At 40.1% G+C, this 22,404-nt stretch overlaps 1 protein-coding gene across 2 annotated transcripts in view; it reads left to right on the top strand.

Annotated features, from left to right (window-relative positions):
• usp4 (ubiquitin specific peptidase 4) overlaps positions 1 to 22,404 on the top strand; it is an 83,374-nt gene that overhangs the window by 47,073 nt on the left and 13,897 nt on the right. The window contains exons 7-17 of one of the 2 annotated variants that reach the window (XM_086002028.1): positions 1,726 to 1,890; positions 4,199 to 4,325; positions 4,480 to 4,653; positions 7,879 to 8,037; positions 9,253 to 9,477; positions 10,733 to 10,816; positions 13,686 to 13,780; positions 14,634 to 14,834; positions 18,122 to 18,228; positions 19,341 to 19,592; positions 20,507 to 20,577. In XM_086002028.1, the coding sequence (XP_085858154.1) occupies positions 1,726 to 1,890; positions 4,199 to 4,325; positions 4,480 to 4,653; positions 7,879 to 8,037; positions 9,253 to 9,477; positions 10,733 to 10,816; positions 13,686 to 13,780; positions 14,634 to 14,834; positions 18,122 to 18,228; positions 19,341 to 19,592; positions 20,507 to 20,577 (1,660 nt within the window). The remainder of the gene's footprint in view (positions 1 to 1,725; positions 1,891 to 4,198; positions 4,326 to 4,479; positions 4,654 to 7,878; positions 8,038 to 9,252; positions 9,478 to 10,732; positions 10,817 to 13,685; positions 13,781 to 14,633; positions 14,835 to 18,121; positions 18,229 to 19,340; positions 19,593 to 20,506; positions 20,578 to 22,404) is intronic. The other variant, XM_086002027.1, reaches the window with a different exon arrangement.

Raw genomic sequence — 22,404 nt, 5'->3', positions numbered from 1 at the left:
CACTTTATTTTTCAGAAGGCATCTGATAGGTTTCCCGACTGCTCAGCTGGTCAGCCCAGTGAGTAGTTGAGCCATACGGATCAGCAAGGTCCCAGTTTTGATCTGCAGTCAGTGTTGAATTAGCTGACCTCAAACAGTGGTAAAGATGTTGCAGTTTGCCTTAGAGTCCCTTGGTCAAAGAGATGAGATATGTGATTATTACCTGCTTCTGATTGTTATCCAATGGCCTGTAAGAGAAGTTCATATCTGGAAACACTGGGTAGTTGTGATGTAGGGAATAACCTAAAACTGTCTGAGAAATTGATGGTGCCAAGCACTCCTGGAACCATATCCCAAAGGAGTCAATGTCTGCAGGAATGGATATGGGGAGAAAATTGGTAGAAAAGGGAGTGAGCAAAAAAAAAAACCTAGTCCTATTAATGATCCTAATGTCATAAAATATAGCTTCATCTCAACTTATTGTGTAGCAGGAAGAAATGTATATTTAAATAAAATTCCCTGTGAATTTAAGAAATAATGTCTACACTTCAGCTTCAAATGATGGTCCTAGACCATTCAAGCTTTGCTCTTAGTGTATCATCTGGTTTGCTGCTTCATAATTCACAGCAGTATACATTGCCCTAGTTTCACATTTTATCCAGAGAGGTTTGCGCTGCGCACTGGCGGGATTGCATCTATGTACAGGTACACTATCCCTTATCCGAAAGCCTTGGGACCAGCTGAGTTTCGGTTTTCGGAATTTTTCGGATTTCAGAAGGTATTATAAGACTGGGAAATTTGTATTTAATATAATATTGTAAAAGTTCAGGCTACCTCTTGCGACTGTTCCGTGTCTCATTCCCCTTCCTGCTTCTCTGGAAAGCTGGCTATTGGCTGACTCCTACTAAGCTGGCCCGCAAATCAGGTCGGGGGTCGGGGGAGAAAAGAATATCGGACGGGCCGCGGTTCGGGTCGGGTCGGGAGAAAAGAATATCGGTCGGGGGGGGTGGTGGGGGGAGAAAAGAATATCGGACGGGCTGCGGTTCGGGGGGAGAAAAGAATATCGGACGGGCCGCTGTATTGTTGGGTTCACTCTCCCGGTACCTCCTTCACACTGCCCCGGCTCGGCCTGCAATCTCCTACCCAGGAGGGAACTCTGTGACCCTCTGCCCTGCTCAGCGTAAGTCGTGCGCCACTCTGGTCATGTCGTGCGCACGACTTACGCTGAACAAAAAAACTTTCGGTTTTTGGAGGTTTTCGGAAGTTTGGATAAAGGATAGTCTACCTGTATTTGTAATGGGACAAGGGTCGTCATTTTTCTTTGTTACGAGTTAAGACTGTGGGAAACCTAGTGAGTTTTCTGGCATTCTCCCAGTACCCTACAACACAATGACCAAACATTACCTTCTGTCCCTTTTTTCTCTCTCTCTTTCCCTCCATTGTGTATTTTTTTTTTTTCATTTTGCCTCATGCCCTTTTCTGAAATCACCGGAGGTAGTGAGGGGTAGCCCTTGTGATCGATATCCAACCTCTGTTCCAGTTAACATTCTGTAGTGATCAATTAACTTCTGACAACATTTATAACCCCCTTTCCCCCCCCCCCCCCCCCCCCCCTTTGCTTACCTTTTGAGTAATTGTATTGCTAGGCATGCAAGACTGCTCTAAAAAGCATTGACTTGACAGTGTTGCCTTGCATGTGGCAATATGATTTGTAAATCCGTGTTCGTGCCTTTGTTTTTATGACAGATCCAGCACTGCCACCAGCAGAAATTTATCCACCTCTCCAAAATCCTCGACTAGCTGCAGCTCCTACTCGTCCTTGTCCTCCCCTTCTACAGTCTCTAATGGTGACAGCAACAACTCCTCCAGCAACTCCAGCTACATATTAAACAGCTCCAGCTCCACCAGGGGGTGAGTGTGCCTGCACGGTGGAAAGACATTGCCTTAATTGACTCTAGCCAGTTTGTTTTTTTTTTAATTTCAAACTACAAAATGTGACCCGGTGGCTTTTAATTTCAAAATTTTTCTTCACTCACCCAAACCTATTTTTTCCTCTTTTTCTGTTCAGTTATCTTGCTCAACTGCCATACACAGTTTCACACAAGGGTCCTAGCTCTATAAGGGGCCAGTCTGACAGCAGACCGAGGCTCCTGTTGTGTCGGCTCAGTCGATTGACTTAAAGTTAAATCATAAATGCTATGAACTAGAACTTTACATTTATTACCTTTTGGAAAAACTGATGTTCAAAAGGTTCTTCCCTTTCCCTTCCTTTCAAAAACAGTTACAGAAGTATCTTGAAATTTGTTAGTAAACAGTGGAGTTTTAAATGTCCTTGAGATTCTGATTTTCTTTGTAGCATAGTCTCTTTTTATATCAGAAGAACAATTAGCCAGCTGCTGCTGTAGTGTAATGACCAATGAAGATTTCATTCTAAGTTATTTCACTAGAATCTTGATCTATCTCCTGGAAGTTTGCCTATTTTGTAATACTATTGTTTCTTACCCCGACTCTCTTCTGTTAAGAAGAAAATTATTTTGGGTTTGCACCTTCGACGTTTTTGAAATAAAGTTGTGTGCATATAATTGAATCTGTGAATGCTGTATAAGTGTTAATAATAATGACCCTTTAGTTGTGCCCACTGTCTCAACATACCTTAACTAGAGTGTATTACAGGTAGACTATCCCTTATCCGAAAACCTTGGGACCAGCTGTGTTTCGGAATTTGGAATTTTTCGGATTTCAGAACGGTATTACAGGGCAGCACCCCGTAAGCAAACACATTAATATTTCTGCAGCGAACCTTATGAATATTCACACTGAGTGGGATAAATGAAGACTATAAATAGTATTACAGTTTATTTGTACAGTAATAATTTGGTAAATTAAATAGTGGGAGAAATGTAGACCATAAATACTCTAGTACAGTTTATTTGTAAGGAAAACATTCAGTAAAACTTCAAACATATACAGGTACAAACTAAGCTAAATACCTGTACATATACATGCAGTAAAGGTACATTACATCTGGCTTGAGGATCTTGGAGAAGAGGGTACATCAGTGTTGTTATCGTCGTCATCAAGTTGGAGTCGGACATCTGAAGATGGGCCAGGAACAGGATTCTCAAGTGATGAAGCAGCACTATGACAGACGGCCTTTTTAAAGATTTCTTCCAGTGTCATCTGTCTCATTAACATTGGTTTCTGTCTAAGCAGTCTCTCTTTAATTGAGTAAACTTGCATAATCTCTTGCTCACTGATAAATGCACGCTTTTCAAGGCCAGCAATTAACTGACCACACATTGTCACCATATCGTCTATGGGGATTTTTTCACCTGTGTTCACAATGTCGTCCTCATCACCACTACTATCCTCATGCTTGTCTTTATTTAACACCATTTCAGCAATTTCCCCATCGATAATGAGAGATGCTTCCTTCTCTGCTTCTCACTGTTACCCATAGGGGTATCTGCAGCTCTTTTTAACATTTTCACAAATCACAAAAAAACAACAAATATCAAAGAGCAGCAGACGCACGTGTGACAGCGCCGAGACACAACTGACGCCTCACACCTGCGTGGGTCAAGCATCGGCCGCGTTGGGTCATGTTTTGCGCCACTCGGGTCATGCCGTGCGCACGAGTTACGCGCCACGAAAAAACTTGAGGTTTTCGGTTTTCAGAAGTGCGGATAAGGGATAGTCTACCTGTATTTGCAATATTTTCAGATGAACTTTTGGTGAACAGTTCATTTTGGACTAGATAAAAGTGGCATTCAGAAACTGCATTGCATGGCCTTATTGCCTTGTCTGATTTCCCTTGTACTGTATAAGCGCTCGGCTAACTTTTACCCTATTTTGAATTTTGTAGGGAAAATCTCTACAATTTAAGATAAAAATGTCACAGAATGGAGAATACTGGCTGACTTGTGGTGTTCAACATTTAGCATTTTGAGTTGCTGCTCCATTATTTCCTTAACGCTGCCATTGTGGTGCAGTGTAATTTTGGCAGCTAATGGTGCTGTCTTACATGATTATCCGAGATAGCAGATGATTTTACTGACACTTTTACATGATCAAGTTCCATTTGTTATGAAGTCATTGCTTGGCCTAAAAATGTCCTTAAATTTACACATTTCATATTATGTTCTCCAGGGCAAAATGTATAAACTTATTTTCCAATTTCCAAGAATTTAGTTGATATTGTATTTTTTTTTTCCACCAGAACGAGTGGATATAGTTCTTCGTGCAGCAGTTCTTATAATTATAGGGAATCTCATTCACCAAGTCAAGCGGGCCTTTGCGGCCTTAGTAACCTTGGTAATACATGCTTCATGAACTCAGCATTGCAGGTAAGGCACCACAATTTTTTTTAAAGTTTTCATCACTACTGAATTATTACATTGTAAATTGTGATCTCGCTCCCAGCCAATCTAAAATAGGAATTTCATAGGGTCAGATTTGAACAAGTTAAGAATGTTCTCCATTTCAATCTCTCTCTTTTAGTGTTTGAGTAATACTGGTCCATTGACTGATTACTTCCTACAAGGCAAGTATGAAGAAGAACTAAATCGGGAGAACCCCTTGGGGATGAGGGGCGAAATCGCTGAAGCCTATGCTGAGCTCATCAAACAGATGTGGTCGGGGAGAAACTCTTACGTGGCACCACGGATGTTCAAAGTAGGTCCTTTTGGATGACTTGGTTTCTAATGATCATTGAAGCTTGGATTTTAAAACTAGTTTAAGGACAGCACCGTCCCATGAAAAGATGGGATGAGTTTTAAATCTAGAATTTCAGGGTATCTAGAGCCATCTTCTCTCTCGGTAGTGTTTTATGTCAGCAGAGCTTTGTCCCCTATAACTTTTGCCCTTCCACAGTTTGAAGCAGATTGCTGCACTTGCAGTAATCCGTTTACTAGATTTAATGTCTGTGCTATGCTGTGCCCATTCTCTTTAAACCAGTGAGTATCCAAGTATGACTTACTAAATACCACAAACAAATTTATTCATGGATATTAATATGAAGCATATTACAGTAGATGCTAACATCTATTTTCCATGTGACAAACAGAAAATGTCCACAGTTGGCTAATTGCCCACAATTTGATTTAGTTTGTGTATTTGTCCATCTAACAAAATGAAGGCTATTGTGTTGCACTAGGAATTCCACTTGTTTCCACTGCAGCCCAAACTTGTAGAAAGCTAATGCGTACAGGCCACCAGCTTTACATAGGATATACGGCACAGAAACAGGCCATTCGGCTCAACCAGTCCATGCCAGCGTTTATGCTCCACTCGAGCCCCCTCCCGTCTTTCCTCATCTAAATCTATCAGCATAACCCTCTGTTCCCTTCTCCCTCATGCATTTAAGGGGCGGTTAGATAAGCATCTGTACTATTCGCTTTAACCACTCCCTGTGGTAGCGAGTTCCACATTCTCACCACTCTCTCTGGGTAAAGAAGTTTCTTTTGAATTCCCTATTTGATTTCTTGATGACTATCTCGTATTGATGGCCTCTAATTTTGCTCTTCCCTACATGTGGAAACATCCTCTCTCTATCAAAACATTTCATAATTTTAAAGACCTCTATTAGGTCACCCCTCAGCCTTCTCTTTTCAAGAGAAACGAGACCCAGCCTGTTCATCCTTTCCTGGTATCATCCTTGTAAATCTCTGCGCCCTCTCCAGTGGCTCTATATCCTTTATATAATATGGCGATCAGAACTGTACGCAGTACTCAGTGTGGTCTAACCAAGGTTCGATACAAGTTTAGCATAACTTCACTACTTTTGGAAGAGCATCTTTATTGTCTCAGCCCCTGTCTTTAACAGCACGGGTGTTAAAACCAACACTTGGGTATCTCTTTCCTTTCCCATATCAAATCAAATATATCGTGCAACTTTCTGATTAATGAGGCTATAACAAATTAAACAATGCTTTGTTCTTAAATACAACTAACCACAAGGGATAGACTCCACCACATAGCAATGGAATATATGATTCTGCCTACTGAGATATATTTAAAAAATGCAATTTCTCTCAGTCAAATGGGTTTAAGTGGCTAGTTCTTTCAGAAAAATCAAAGAAATTAAATGCACAAACCAATCCGATCTAAGATCAGAGGCTACTATTTGAACATTAAAGTCAAGGAAACAAACTATACAGAATGTCATAATTAAAGCTTTTTTTATATAACATTTTTAAAGGCAGCTTTATAATGTTGACAGCCTTGCAAGAAGACCTCCGTTTGAGGCCCCGTCTAGATTGTATTTGTGCTTCTCCTTGGGAATAATGTTTTCCAGTCACCAGTCTTCCTTTTGAAGCTCGTCTTCATCTTGAAGGTCAGACAAGGAGCAGGACTGACGGGAACAACAAATTGGATGTAATCTGTACTCTTAGCCAAGGAAGAAAGTACTGATGCAAGGAACTAAATCCAAGGACTGAGAGGAGGAAGAAAGAAACTGAGGCATTGCTAGCCTTTATTGTCAAGAAAAACAATTGTATAAGGTTTCAAAAAGTGTTCACAACCTCAAAGCATTGATGAAAATGGGTTTAATCTCCGCTGACCCACTAAAATTTAGATCTAGTAGTAGAAACATAGAAACCTAGAAGATAGGAGTAGGCCATTTGGCCCCTCGAGCCTGCTCCGCCATTCAGTGAGATCCTGGCTGATCATCCAAATTCAGTACCCTGTCCCTGCTTTCTCCCCATATCCCTTGATCCCTTAAGCCTTAAGAAATATATCTAACTCCTTCTTGAATATATTTAATGAATTGGCCTCTACTGCCTTCTGTGCTAGAGAATTCCACAGGTTCACCACTCTCTAGGTGAAGAAATTCCTCCTCATCTCAGTCCTAAATGGCTTACCCCTTATCCTTAGACTGTGACCCCTGGTTCTGGACTCCCCCGCCATCGGGAACATCCTTCCTGCATCTAGTCTGTCCAATCCTGTCAGAATTTTATAAGTTTCAATGAGATCCCCTCTCATTCTTCTAAACTCCAGCGAGTACAAGCCCAATCGACCCAATCTCTCCTCATACGTCATTCCTGCCATCCCAGGTATCAGTCTGGTGAATCTTCGCTGCACTCCCTCCATGGCCAGAACAGCCTTCCTCAGATAAGGCGACCAATACTGCACACAATACTCAAGATGTGGTCTCACCAAGGCCCTGTACAACTGCAGCAAAACATCCTTGTTCCTGTACTCAGAATCTGCTTACTTGAAAAAGTATGTAGGTTTTTGTTTAACTGTTTTTCAGCATTCCCCTATATTGCTGGAGTGAACATCAGGTACGACAGGGCTGAGACAACATTTATTTATCTCCCCCAAAACATTTTTAACAGCTATTAATTGACCATCAAAAATATTTAACACTACTTAGTATATAACCTAATTATTTGTGCTTTGGGTTTTCTGACAGCATATATCTATGTCCTGGTCAGTATTATGCTGCTGTATCTGGTATCTGCCACAAGAGGCTCCAAGTTAGCCATCTATCTGACAAAAATAGCTTTCAGAAGAAGACATGATGGGTTTTAAAATGCAACTGTGATACTGGATGGCAACTAAAGCTGCGGAACATAAAATTGAGTGGCGTGGGGGGGGGGGAATAAATACTATAATTTACACTGTTGGTCCCCTCTCATATAATACCTACTTTCTCATCTTCCGAGTTGAGTTGTATGATTCAGATAGTCATTAACAAAAATCTTGCCCTCATTCCCTGTGGATATTTAAGTTTTTGGGGATATGCTGTCCTGAACTAATCTGTTTCTGGTGAAATATTTGAAGGTTTCTGCAATAAATAAAACTATTTTCAAAATTCTAGGTTAAAAGCATTCCTTTTAAATAAAGTGCAAGTTTAAAACTAGATCCAGTTAAGTATGAAACTTTTTTTTCCTCCAGACACAGGTTGGATGTTTTGCTCCCCAGTTTTCAGGATACCAGCAACAGGATTCTCAAGAGCTGCTTGCATTTCTTTTAGATGGTTTACATGAAGATTTAAATCGTGTGAAGAAAAAGCCCTACTTAGAACTTAAAGATGCCAATGGTAGGGAAGATGAGGTAAGTCTGACTGTCAATAATCCCTTTAAATATTGCAACTCTCCTTATTACACATTTAACATTTTGAGTAAAGCATATTTTGCAACTTTAAATATAGTGCCTTTCACATCTCCAGGCTGTCCCAAAAAGCTTCACACCCGTTGAATTACTTTTGTAGGGTAAACATTGTTCATTTTTCCTCTCAAAATCATAGTTCACAGAATCACAGAAACCCCACAGTGCAGATAGAGGCCATTTCGGCCCATCGAGCCTGCACCGACACATATCCCACCCGATCCCCATAACCCCACGTATTTAATCCCCCTAACACTAAGGGTCAATTTATCATAGCCAATCAACCTAACCTGCACATCTTTGGACTGTGGGAGGAAACCGGAGCACCCGGAGAAAACCCACGCAAACACGGGGAGAATGTGCAAACTCCACACAGACAGTCACCCGAGGCCGGATTCGAACCCGGGTCCCTGGCGCTGTGAGGCAACAGTGCTAACCACTATGCCACCGTGCTGCCCTTGGGAGATATATTTGACTATATATCCATTAGTCATGATTTTTCAATCATTGCTGAGTGGGGTAGGGATAACTGAACAGTGAATTTCATCTGCCCTTAAGTACTTCCTCGTAAGTTCAAAAGTTGCTGAATGCAGGTCTGTTGTCAGCCCGATTGACTGAAGTACAGCAACAATTGTTTCTTGTGTTCATCTATAATGTCAGCTTGGTTCCACTGGTGGTATTCTCACCTCTGGCTCAAAAGGTTATAGGTTCAAAGCCCCACTACCGACTTGAGCACATCATCTGGGTCAGCACTTGCGTGCGGTACTGAGGGAGTGCTGTGTTGTTTGAGGTGCAATCTTTCGGTTGAGGCGTTAAACCTAGCCTCCGTCTGGCTGCTCAGGTGGATGTGAAAAAAATCACGTGGTACTATTCAAAGAAGAGCAGGAGGTTCTCCTGGTCCCTTGGCCAGCACCTCTCCCTCAAACACCATTAGAAGTGCATTTTCAGGCCTTTCATTCATTTGCTGTTTGTGGGACCTTGCATGCAAATTGACTACTTGATGTGCTTGCATAACAATCAGTGATTGCACTTCAAAAGTAATCCATTGGCTGTGAAGTGCTTTGGGACATCCTGAGCATGTAATGAGGCCTATAATAATGCAAGTTCTTTGTGTATGATGTGCAGCGCAATCAAATGTTTTTGTCCCCTTTCTGGTTGTAGGTAGTAGCTAAAGAAGCATGGGAAAACCACAGGTTAAGAAACAACTCCATCATTGTGGACATCTTCCATGGGCTTTTTAAATCCACCCTAGTTTGCCCTGAATGCGCAAAAATTTCTGTGACATTTGATCCTTTCTGTTACTTAACTCTTCCATTACCCATGAAGAAGGACCGCACAATGGAAATCTTTCTTGTACGGGCAGACTCAAAGTCTAGGCCAACCCAGGTAAGATCATGTTCTCTGCAATAACTGATTACGCAGTAGGGATAGGAAACTATAGTTATGAGGAGAGACTCGAGATACTGGGACTACTTCCACTGAAGCACAAAGGCTAAGAGGAGATTTGATGTGGATTTTTAAAATTGGCGGGTTTTGCTAATGAAAGACGCCGTCCTCTAATTGACGATTCTGTGACGAGGAATAATCAATTTAAATTTCTTACTGAAAGCAACAGGTTAGAAGAAATCTTTTTACACAGAGGGTTGTTGGTAGCAAAGCATTCCATGCTCCATGAGTTGTTGAGGCAGTGACCATTGCATCTTTTATGGGAAAATTAGATAAATATTTGAAGCAGAAGAAGATATAGGTCTATGGGAAGAGTGCAGGGCAGTGGAGTTAATTTTGGATTGCTCTAGCAAAGAACCAGCACAAACATGATGGGCCAAATGGCCCCCTGTGGTGTAAATTTCTGATTCCAAGTGCCTCTGTGTATATTTTAAGTGCTTCAGTGTTGTCATCGCTATTGGTACTTTGTTTAAAGTCAATAACAGAATTATTAATTTAAACAATTCTTTGGGGGGGGGGGCGGAGTAACACTTCTGTTTAAACTATGAATACTGGTGATAGGGGAACTGACTTGCACGAGTAGAATGGAGTAGGGGGTAAGTCGTTTTCCGCTCACTTTTGCGTTTCCTGGTTGTCCATGCAGATACATAGCCAGGGAATGTTGCAGAGAAAATAATGGCATCCAGTTAACAGCATGGGTCAGCGGAGAATAATGGCAATAATCTCATAGAATTTTATACGTTTTTTTTTTATAAGTTTCAAACAGGACTAGACAGACTAGATGCAGGAAGGATGTTCCCGATGGCGGGGGTGTCCAGAACCAGGGGTCACAGTCTAAGGATAAGGGGTAAGCCATTTAAGACAGATGAGGAGGAATTTCTTCACCCAGAGAGTGGTGAACCTGTGGAATTCTCTACCACAGAAGGCAGTTGAGGCCAATTCATTAAATATATTCAAGAAGGAGTTAGATATATTTCTTAAGGCTAAAGGGATCAAGGGATATGGGGAGAAAGCAGGGACAGGGTACTGAATTTGGATGATCAGCCATGATTGCATTGAATGGCGGAGCAGGCTCGAGGGGCCGAATGGCCTACTCCTATCTTCTATGTTTCTATTTCCTGCTCTCACTAAATACTTGAGTGTTTTTTAGCGGATTCTTTTGTGACCTGTTAATGATGGCCTGCTTATTTTACAGTATAGAATAATTGTCCCGAAGATGGGTGCAATTTCTGACCTGTGTACAGCCCTTTCTCAAATTTCAGGAGTTGCTGCAGAAAAGGTAAACTGTTCCCGTCATGACTGGAATATTACATTTAACATTAGAATTTGTGCACTTATTTTAGAAATTGCTTTCCTGCATTATAGGTGTGCACTTGGGATGCTCTAACCTGCAGGGCTACGGACCAAGAGCTGGGAAGTGGGATTAGGCTGGATAGCTCTTTGTTGGCCGGCGCGGACACGATGGGCCAAAATGGCCTCCTTCTGTGCTGTAACTTTCTATGATTCTATTATGTGCATGCTGGTGCATTCTGTCAATGAGTTGTCAGAATACCTAATTAATCTGACCAGCTAGAATCAAAGTCTGAGCATTTGGGGATATTCTTTCCTGTTTGTGTTAGCTTTGTTTCGACTGCAGTGATGTTTCATAACTGGAAAGTATTTGGGACTCTGCTCCTAGATTAGAAAGCCCAGGGTTCCTGTTTTTGCTTGTATTCATTGACACCGTCTGGAAAGTATGTCTGTGTGGACATCAAATGATTGGGTTCTGTAGAGATATTGCCTACAGTTAAATAGCCCGTTCACACTCACTGCTTGGGTAACTGCAGAAGGAATGGCGACTTCTAGAGATACCAGAGAGTTGCCAACACCCATGAAGCAATACTTAAACTTGAATCAGCAATTTGCCTTTTATTATACACATGTCAAGAAGCAGTTTTAAAATTCATGTATGAAGAACATTCCAATGATGACGCCATTCACTGCCTCATTGGCCTAGTTGGGTAATACTGCATCGCTGATGTGTTAATACATTTACTGGTCTGCAGCAGATCAATGGTTATAAAGTTTGCATGGCTAAAGTTTAAATATGTAGTTGATTTGATACCAGCAATTTTTTTTTTCAAAATTAACATCAACGCTTTGGAATCTTCCTTGTGGCTGTGTAATTGTACAGTAAATAGTTCACACAAATCCATTCCAAATATAGAGGCTTTTAGACTCTGACAGATTCAGAGTGGGGTTTAGCAAAGACAGATGATGCTTTACAAGTTGTGTGCTCGTGTGATAGAAAAGAGAGTGCAGACTTGGAAAGAAAGATGTTGAAAGTTGTAAAACATAAATACATATATTTTTATTTTGTTACGATTAGTCTCAAGTTCTGGTTGGGTTCTAAGTACATCAACCACTGTTTCTTCCCCAAATGCTCAGATTGATGTGAGTGAGCACCATTGAAAGTGACTGTTTTCCCTGTTCGCCTCCACCTCACTCCTTTCCAGGCAACCTTGGCTTTGGCCTCTATCTAATCTTTTGTAACCACAATTGGATTGGTTTAAGACCCTGAATGAATCAGTTTATAGGACCTGTTGAATAAATTTAAAATGCTTTAACGATTTATCTGATTTTGTACTTGTTTTTTATGATCCCAGATGTTTTTTAATGACATTTTAGGATGGTATTCCACTATTTTAACCTTGGTTTTGTAAATTTGGCTACAAAGCTGAAGGAAATACAGTGCTACTTTAAGTTGGAAAATGTGGAACTTGGCACAGCTTTTTTTCCTGTAGCTTAAGAAAATGTACTCTGGAATTGGTGTAACTACTTTGTAATTAAGCAGAGTCCTAGAAGTTAGACTGCTGCATTTTCTTTTTCAATTTACTAATTAAGATTGAAGTTGAAATGTCCGAGATCAGTTTGTGTTGATTTGTGCTGCTTACCATGCCCCTCATGAGACCCTGGTAGTTAACTGTCCACTTTGTGAGATCTCAAGCCGCCCCCACCGCCCCATGTTAATTGTTCAATGGAAAATAGTGAATATACCCCTGGGGAGGAGATAGGTGGAGTTTATGGGGGTTCCCCAAGTCTTGACTTCGTCAACCTGCACCTAAGTTGTGTGAGTAAGTAGAATGTGTCCCTTGGGGGAGAGAATGTGTACTCAATACTGGAAAAATAGAATCCCTAGGTTTCTCTAAGAATTTCCATTTCGACTTAAATGTGTTGATGGATTTCCATGTGTGCCAGACATCGAGCTGACCAAAAATATCTATAAAATACCCCATTTCACACTTCCAAGTTTGATTAATTGATATTTGTAACATTTTATGTCTGTAAGTACAACTTATTTTGTATCATTTCAATTTCAGTAGTTCTAAAATCTGAGACCTTTTTAACCATCTTAAACATCTGCAATGGTGGTAGATACAGAAAGCAAGAACATTGTCTGCATATATCACTGAGGAATAAATAGAAGATACCCTTGTATAGTATCAAAAATACTGCAGTCCTTGAGCTTTTTGCAATTTGTGGGGAAAAAGTTCCGTTCTAACTTCCCAATGGCTCAGTGACTAAATAGACTATGTGGAAGATCCTGGTCCAACCCAGGCATTGTCTTGTGTTAACTGATCTCGGTCAGTGGCAGTGATGGGAATGTAATTGACCTGGCCAGGTGTGTTTGGGTGGGGGGCGGTGGTGGGGAGGAGGGTGAAATCAAAGGCTTCCACTTATGATTACTATCCACTGTGCCTGTTTAGAAAAGTGTGCTTGAGTACTGGGATGTGCGCAGCCATGGTGGTCCCTATGGGTAGCCTGGTGACATCCACCAAGAATGATCTTGCTGCCTTCAGGAGAGGTGGGGAGTTGATTGTCGAGGGAGAGTATTCAAGCAAGTTGTCCATCTCGGATGGCACTCAAACCAAGGGAATGATAACTACCAGAACGTGTTACTCGCTCAGCTATACTAACTATACCCAAACATCTTCACCATTAAAAATGGGTATTCTCCAAGAACTAAAAAGCTCATCACGTCAATGTAATCGGCAAGGACAATGTCAAACTGCCACGGTCTCCGTGGTAGATGTATTGTGTTCTCTGTGTAATTATGTAATGATTTTACAGCTTCAAAACAGAGCTATGTATAACTATTCCTTTTTCAGATGGTAGTCGCTGATGTTTATAATCATCGGTTCCACAAAACCTACCGACAAGATGAAGCCTTGAACCACATTATGGACAGGGATGATATTTTTGTGTAAGTATAAAAGCCATCTGTTTCCACTCGCATCTTTCCATTTTAATGGTGACAAGTAGTTTGTAACTCAGGATAGTCTTGATCTTTGCAGGCTGATGTTTGCCTTATTTTTGCTTTGTGGAAAATGCTTTAACAATACATGAGTCAAGAAAATGTTCATTGGCTTGTAATTACTAAAAACAATGTTATTAAATTGCTTTGTGAAGAATATTTACTAAACCCATTGGCAGGTTACCCTAGTGATTTAGTGGGTAACCAGGCAATGTGATATTGAGCCAAAGCAACCAGGAAAACTCTCAAATCGAACAAAAGTCGATGTTGAGTTACCTATCTCAGGGAAGAGCAAAATAATCGCAGGGTTGCTGTTCCCGATTGCTATCCAGTGCCCTTACTTGAACAGTGTCATTTGAGGAAAGAAGTGATTATTAGGGTGAGGTGCCATAAGAGGTGTGCTGGTGCCAGTGTGAGTTGAGACCTTTGGGGCGGGTGGGGGGGCCTTTTTAGGAATCTCATGGCAGAGGGTGTTATGTTCAAGAATCCATAGCAGTTGATTTTGCAGGTAGGCATCGCTCCATTTTTATTCTTCCCTTCTGTCTTTAAGGCATCCTCTAAACTACGAGCGAGTAATCAGTCTGCTCCCACAGCTGGTTAGCAAGTTTGAGAACAACCTGAAGATGACTCCTCGCTGTAGTACCGCAAATTAATGCTGAATTAGGGGGGGGATCAAACCTTAATCTTACCAGTCAATTGCACTACATAGTGATGCTCTATTACTGTTCACATCTTTTTGTCCTTGATTTCTATATGAAGTTTATTTTCTTGCAGCTGCTGATCTGTTCCCTGTATTTTACAGTTATGAGGTCCCTGGTATTGGCGAGGAAGACTCTGAAAGTTCAAAATGCATCAATCTACCGATTTACTTTCGTGAGAAAAGGGTGCGATCCTCAAGCACACCTGCTGGCACTATTCTGTTTGGCCAGCCTTTATTGGTCTCTGTTCCGAAGGATAATGTTACTGTGGATAACCTGTATGAACTAGTCCTTGCACGAATTTCGTAAGTTTATTCATATCTTTTATTGAGGATGGGGGTTGGTGGGTGTTGGAAATCTTTCAAGTGCTACGTTTTTGCTCTTTTTCTTTTACCCACTTATTTGTACAGAAGAGTCTTTTTTTACTGTGGTAATTTGTGGTTCCAATGTTGCAAGCCTTTTGTAGTTGAAGGCCTCTTTTCAAATAACTGGCGTGGTTGCATCTCTTTTTTTTCATATGTCATATCTTAACTTTCTGATTCATTTGTGAATGTGTAAATTTCCAGTTCCTGATGAGTGCTATAGTGTTACCCTGTTTGTGGTGGTAAGCTGCAGCTCCAAATTCTCCCAGAATGTTTTCGGTTGTACAGGCATTTAAGTGTTCAACTGCAAATGAAATGGTCAACTGTGCTTCTGGAATAAACAATGTGGAACAAATTACATTTTTTTTAACTTGTTCTAAGTATGTGGACGATGCTGGTACTGCCCTGACAATTGCATGGCTTGCTAGCCCACTGAGTCAACCCTTGGGGTTACATATAGACCAGATCAGGTAGGGGGTGGCAGGTTCCTTTCTCTGAAGTGAACCACTTGGGTTTTTTTAACAATCCAACTGCTTTCACGGTCATTTTTCTGATGCTAGCCTACAGATTACCAGAGTTACTGAATTCAGTTTCACAACTTAACCTGAATGTATTGCCGCTGCATTGCAAGTTCAGCACTATAACCACTACACTACTGTAACCAAATATCTGACTCATTCCACAAATGAGGACTTAATTAGTCAAGAGCAAAGCCACTGGTTCTCGGGTTTCATAGAAAATTGAATGAAATTGCAGTGTGTTATCCCTAAACCACTGGTAAAATCCAATAAACCCATGTATTAACAGAATGTGACTTCAGTCACTGTAAACTAAGGTTCTGTTTACAAGTATATACTTGTGGGAATCATTTTTAAATTTTCTGTTTTTAAAAAGAAAGTTACTGGAGACTATTTAGCATTAGGATATTTTGTTAGTCCCATAGTATAATGTAAAGTACATCCAGTTTCTTTACAGACCTGAATGGCTTGCTCTCTTGAAATTTCTTTAAGTAGGCATTGAGTATTTAAATTTGCCATCTTGCCTCCAAATATTGTCACTGTTGGGTCAAGCTGTTATGAATAAATTACTTCATAGGGGTATGTATAGACAGTTGATGAAATACTTCAAAATGATTCATATACTGTTGGGACCACAGAGATACCACTTTTAGAAAGCATCTGGCCATCTTTGAACAATGGAGAAGTGAGTGTAGATAGATAATGAGTATACTTGACTACTTCGAATTTAAAAAAATGTGCATTTAACATGTCTTGGATTTGCTACACATGCAATTAGTTACTTTGAACTGCAGTTGCTGTTGTGCAGGCCAATACAGCAATTGTATTTGCGTAGAGCAGGATCCCATAAACTGCAATGAGATGCGTGGCCAATTAAATCTGTTTTTGGTTGTGGAAGGAGTGTTGGCCAGGGCAATGGGAGAGCTCCTTGCTCCTCTTCTATTGGGATTTTTAATATCTACTTGCACTAGTGGAGCAGGTAGACAAGGTCTTGGCTTAGCATCTGGTCCGAAGTATGGCACCTGCAACATTCTAATGTCGGGCTAGATAAAGCATCAAGTCCCGGAGTGGGATTTGCGTGCACAAGGTAGGGAAGGAGGGCACTTGATGACCAAAAGCACTTATTTATTCCATGCTTTGTCCTCGAGAGTCTCAATTCATGATGCATGCAGGTGGAGCTTGTGACAGTTGGTCTACAGTGTGTCTCCCCTCTCTCAATCTACAGGAAACTTTCTGGTATCCGGCACCGACGGGACCGAGCTGGTGCCGTTAGATCAAAACTGCCGTAGAAACCAGTGCTAATGTTAAAACATACGGAGCTCAGAGCTCCATGTGAAGCAACAAACCCTATTGCTTAGCAACAGCTTCAAAACAGTCGGCGCAGCTTGCAAGCATCTAGCTGAAGCTGTTGCTTAGCTACAGAGACGCTTGCAGAGCCAGGACTGGAGAAAAGAAGCAAGGAAAAGAAAAAAAAATTATCTGAACCGACTCCTGAATTTTGCCAGTAGATAGAGCTTTCTGGACATTTAACCTCCGGATAAACGAAAGTTTCCTGTACATAGTATTCACAGACCAAAGTTTTAACTGACTTCCTTTCAGGAAACCAGGCATCTCTGACCCTGGCGTGCATTCTCAGCAGCTTCCTACTCAAGCCATTTGTAGTAGAGTTTCTTCTATTTGCTTTGTCCAGTGTAGCTTGGATTTCAGGGCAAGTGTAACGGGAATGTGACGTTTGTGTACTACGTCCACTTGAGCTGTGGGAAAAACATCCATCAAGTTTTGTTCTTCAAAATTTGGTGTCTGGAAAAAGCATTTTGGTATGTAACACTAGGGAAGCGACTGGTGGTTACAGACCCATCATTGGTAATGGTGGAATAGCTTGAGATGATGAATTGAGATTGGCCAGTGCGATTCTACTGGGCCCACTCCCAAAGTTTAGTGACAATGCTACTTTGTACCTAGCTCACTGCCATGATCTGTACCGTATCACTACAGGCTTGATGCTGACTACTTTTCTAATTAGTATAGTGCAGCCATATAGCCATAAATCTAATCTACAAACCATTTTTAAAATTCTAAATTAATTTTGTGGTCCAAATTACAAAGTGTTCTGGTGGATCATTTTTCAAAAAAATCAATCCCCTCCACCAAAGAAACAAATTACTACCAAGGGGGGTTATGTGGGCCATTCAACTCAACAAGCACTCAGTGCTGCTTTTGGTTTGGCATCTGGGAATAGATGTGACCAAGTATTTGGCTCTTGTTTGGTGTTGATAATGCACTAAACCAAGTCAAGACTGGCAAACTGCTATCTGGATGTGAATATCAACAGAGACCAGATTTTGGCTTGCCTGGTCCATGCTGTTACTTTTGAATTGCCATTAAATGTGACAAACATACGAGACCCTGGCACTTGTTTTGAGAGCTGTAAATATGGAGGTAGTTTTAGTTTAATAAATCAAAACAGTACTTCCACGTGGGTGCATCTTGTCTCTAATTTGCAGTAGAATTAAGTTTGAGTGTCCAGAAGGCTGATTTGTGAAAATTGAAACTGGCTTTTGACTTAGATATTTATATACCTTTTATATTGGTTTCAGCAAAAATAGTGCTGCTGATCATTTTAAATGGGATTCCAATTAAAGCACTTTTTATTTTACACTGTAAACTTAAAATCAGCCTAATAATACATCAATTCTATTTTTTAAATTTCAGTCGTTACGTGAAACAAATGCGCAAGGAAATGTGTGAAAACAATAGCTGTGGAAGCCAGAGCATAGACAATGGCCTGTCTAGTGAGCCAAATGGTATTAATGATGAAGGTACTGTTACACTATTCTGTATAAACCTAGATACATTTTTATAACAAACAGGATATATAACTTGTTGAGCTGGCAGAGTGAAATGTCTTCCTAGATTGCTGGGTCTTCCTGCGATGAAAATCATATCCGTTGACCAGGAGGGAGTAAGAATTAGTGTATGAGCAGCTTGGTTTCATTGTCCCTTCCTGACTTTCTTCCCAGCCCAGATGAAAACAGATACTATTATGAGGCACTGTATGGTATGGTGCAGTGAGTTCTTCTGCCAGCACACTGGGACACTGGTAAAACCTTCATCCTAAACATTAAATGAATTCAATTTTTTTTTAATGAAATCTTACTCACCAATACGGATGACGGCAGTGATGGGAAGCGATAGTTGTTAGGAGCGAAATGGGACTGCTCCCACTAGAGCAGAGAAAGCCAAGAGAAGATTTAATAAATGTTTTTTAAATGCTTAAGAGTTTTGAGGGGAAGACTCATCTCCTTTGGCTTGGGAATCATTGATGGGTCATCAATTTAAAATTATCGGTGAGCAGAGAGGTTTGGAGAAATTTCTTAAATATTTGAAGCGGAGGAGGATGCGAGGCTATGAGTAGAGAGCGGGCAGTGGGATTAGTTTTGGATTGGTCCAGCAAAGAGCTGGCATAGACACGATGAGTCAAATGTGTGCCTCCTGTGCTGTAAGCTTCTATGTTTCACATGCATTTTTATACACCATTTGCATGATGCCTATTGGCATTTCATCTGTTTGAACTGAAGTTGAATTCATATTTATGTAATTGTAACAATCTCACTCTACAAAGATTGTTGCAAAACCTAGTTTTAATTTTTGCATAACATGTTGCAAGTCACTGTCCTGTTGATATTCCTAACTCTGCATATAAAACAGATTCCATTATATTTAGAAAAGGCTAGTGATTCTCTTGTATAAGCATTTGATTGAGTGTGCTAATGATTTACACTTTAAAACAAAGCACTCTATTTAGAGGACAAATATTTTTAAGTAAGGTGGTACAGTAATGCTTTGAAACTTCATGTTAACAACTGTATTTTGTGGAATTTGTTTCTTTTAAGACTTCTGTCTACTAATTCTTGTGTTTTGCACTCTTTAGGTGAGGAGGAGATGGATCTTCAAAATGTAATGGGAGATAATGAGGAAACTAGCTCTGAGCCTGAAAACAGCCAGTCTGACAGTTCTGCAGCTGATGAGATTGATAAGATGGAGAATGGGCCCACCAAGCACACCACCAAAGAAAATACACAGAACTGTAGAAAGAAACTATTCAACTTCAATATGGTGAATGCCTATGGCACCTCAGATTTCAACTCTATTACAGAAGATGGGACGTTTCTCAAGTTAAACTGTAAGTTACACAGAAGTTTAAGACTAAAAATATGAAGTTCATGGGGAAAAAATTGTTCAAGCCTCTTCCTGCCACGGAACATGCACAATTACTCCTATCAGGAACTCCTCCCAATTCATTCATTTCCTGAGGGAGACACCCAAGTTTAAACCTTTAAGACAGCATGTTGTAAAATATTATTTAAAGGTTTTATATGTATTACTTTAGTAGTTGCTGAAAATCCAAGTAAATTGCATCCAATGAATAGATCTTGTTCAGTAATCTAATTCGCACCTCAAATGCTATCCACTAGATTTGTGCAGTATAGCCTGTTGCTTCTAAAATCTATCCACCATAGTATTACACTATAGTGTATTTATTTTCAGAAATTAAGTCATGCTGTGAAACCGGCTGGCCAAGCTAATCTGGTGAGGCATGTCTTTGATGAAAGGAGAATCACTACATTTTACCATTTAGCATTCTAAAACTTACTATTTTCTCACTTCCGCCACCTCCCGTTCCATGCAAAAAGACAATCAAGGATGTAAATTTGGCGAAGAAATTAGAGTAGCTGAAACTTACAGCTAGACGTAACTTCCTTACGGGGAAATTTGGTATATTTAAAATGACTCTTCTCCAGTTTTTGTGCAAATAATCTTTGCTCTCCCATTTTATAAACCTGAGACTCACTTTGCCTATACTTCCTTCGTCACATTAAAATTTGGTGCCTAAGTTGCACATTTATAAATGCAGCTTGTGTTTGCAATCTGCCACTCATTTGCTCAGGCATAAGTCATAGATGTGATGCCTGTGACGCATTTTATTTTTATATGTAGCCACAGCACGAAGCTAGCCAAAACTGACTTGAACCGCAGATTTATTTTGCTGATTATCGCTTGGTGTGACTCATACGGAAATATTTTGTTCTTCTCCAGCACATTCCACAGTTGCTATAGACTGGGATCCTGAAATCAAAAAGATGTATTATGATGATCAAGAAGCTGAGGTACATAGATTATCTTTGACATTTTTTAACCACCATTACAACTAAATGCATTTAATCTAGTTTTCTGCGAGGAGAGGTGAACGGCAGGGAAAAATAAAACATTGGGTGGGGAATAGAGGCTGAAAGCAAAGTGAACAATAGTTTTTTTTAAAAGACTTTTGAAGGAGCAGAGCTAGCCAAGCAGTAGTTTTGGTAAAGAATTGAAGGGTAGTGGCATAGTGACTGAAATAACTGGAGTACTACAACACACTTGAGGTAAATATCAACACTTGTATTAGTTAGCACAACATTAGTAAAACGCTCCTCCCTGTTTTATTTTCAAAGCATTGCAAATCTAAATGTTTGATGGAAGTACCTGTGGGCTAAAATTATTTTAGTACTTAAAACTTTACATTTAAAACATCTCTTGAACAATATTGTGGTTTAGCTAAATTGATCAGTGTCGCTGAATTTTTGTTTGTAATGGCCTTCATTATTCAGGCCAAGAGATTCATTTTTAAAGGATCTCTTTTCATATATGGGCATAGAGCAAGCTCATTGTTTAAACTCTTAAACTGTTTCAATTGTGTTGCAGTAAATATTCTAGTATCCAGACCACCAATGATCAAAATTAATCAATGAAATGGTGCCTATAATCACAGCCATGAAGGCCACAAAATTAATGGTGTTTGCATTTGAAAAGAGATTGCATCTTCTATGACTTGACATCACCACATGCCATTTTATTTTGATCCACAGTAAAAACACAGAAGCTTTTGTTACTAATTCACATTCTCTCAAATCCTGAAAGTATATAAACCAAAACTACTGTGGTCCACCTATTGGGCAATTGTCCAACAAGTCACTAATAAATAGTCAACTTGAAATTTGCAAAAATGTTTCTGGTGCAATTATCAAAATCAAAGAAGTTATCACTTGCAAATTAGTATTCAGTGAACCTTAAAGCATCAAAGGCATTTGTGGTGCTCTATAGGCTTCAGTGCAAAACATTTAATGGTGATCAGTAAAGGAAATTAATTCTCTCTCCCCCTGCTTAACTTCTTAACTTGCAGATTTTTACAGGGGAAGAAAACTACACAAGAGAAATGTTTTGAGTCTGTGGAGGTATATATCCCTCTTCAGCTGTCATCAATTGGCTACTCAAAGAACTGATTGGTAGCCTTTCCATTCCTGATGCTGATGAGCGGCAGAGATTGATTCTCTGATCCTGTACTATTAGTAGCCTTTAAATGACAACTTGTATACATAATCTTCTAAAATAAATAAGGAGAATATGGGTATGGACTGTATATATGATTAGCAGGCAACCACATGCAATAATATATTTTCTGTGAGTTGTGAAATATTCCTTAGCATTGTTACAATTTAAAGGTATAGAAAATAAAGAATGACAAACTTGCATCTTTCACATCCTGAGGTGTCTCAAAGTGCTTTACAGCCAATGAATGTTTGTTGAAGTGCAGTCACTGCTGTTTTGTAGGCAAAATTGGCAGCCAGTTTGCATGCAGCAAAGTCTCTTTTTTTAAGGCTTAAAATCCAAGCTTTGGATCTAGCTTCTCTTAAACAGCTTCGACATTTGTGGTGACCTGACCTGCACCGTGGGCCTCAGCCCTTCATTGTGGTTTTTTTTAATTTGAAAAAAATTAGTTGCTTAGTGAATGTCGGGCACATCTTACAATGGAGGATAATTACTGGTTGAATTGTTCTTGGTGCTTGCAAAACTCCCTCCTCCTCGAGCTGGCAGTATGATCAGGTTGACAACCTACAGCTATCAGCTACAGAATGGTTCCTGTGTGAGGTCATTGGGGAAACTTAAAAATAAGTGCA

The sequence above is a fragment of the Somniosus microcephalus genome, chromosome 11, assembly GCF_052327205.1.
Source record: "Somniosus microcephalus isolate GS21.2 chromosome 11, FLI_Smic_1.0, whole genome shotgun sequence".
In the NCBI taxonomy this organism is placed as follows: domain Eukaryota; kingdom Metazoa; phylum Chordata; class Chondrichthyes; order Squaliformes; family Somniosidae; genus Somniosus; species Somniosus microcephalus.
This window is presented reverse-complemented; position numbering and strand designations above follow the sequence as displayed.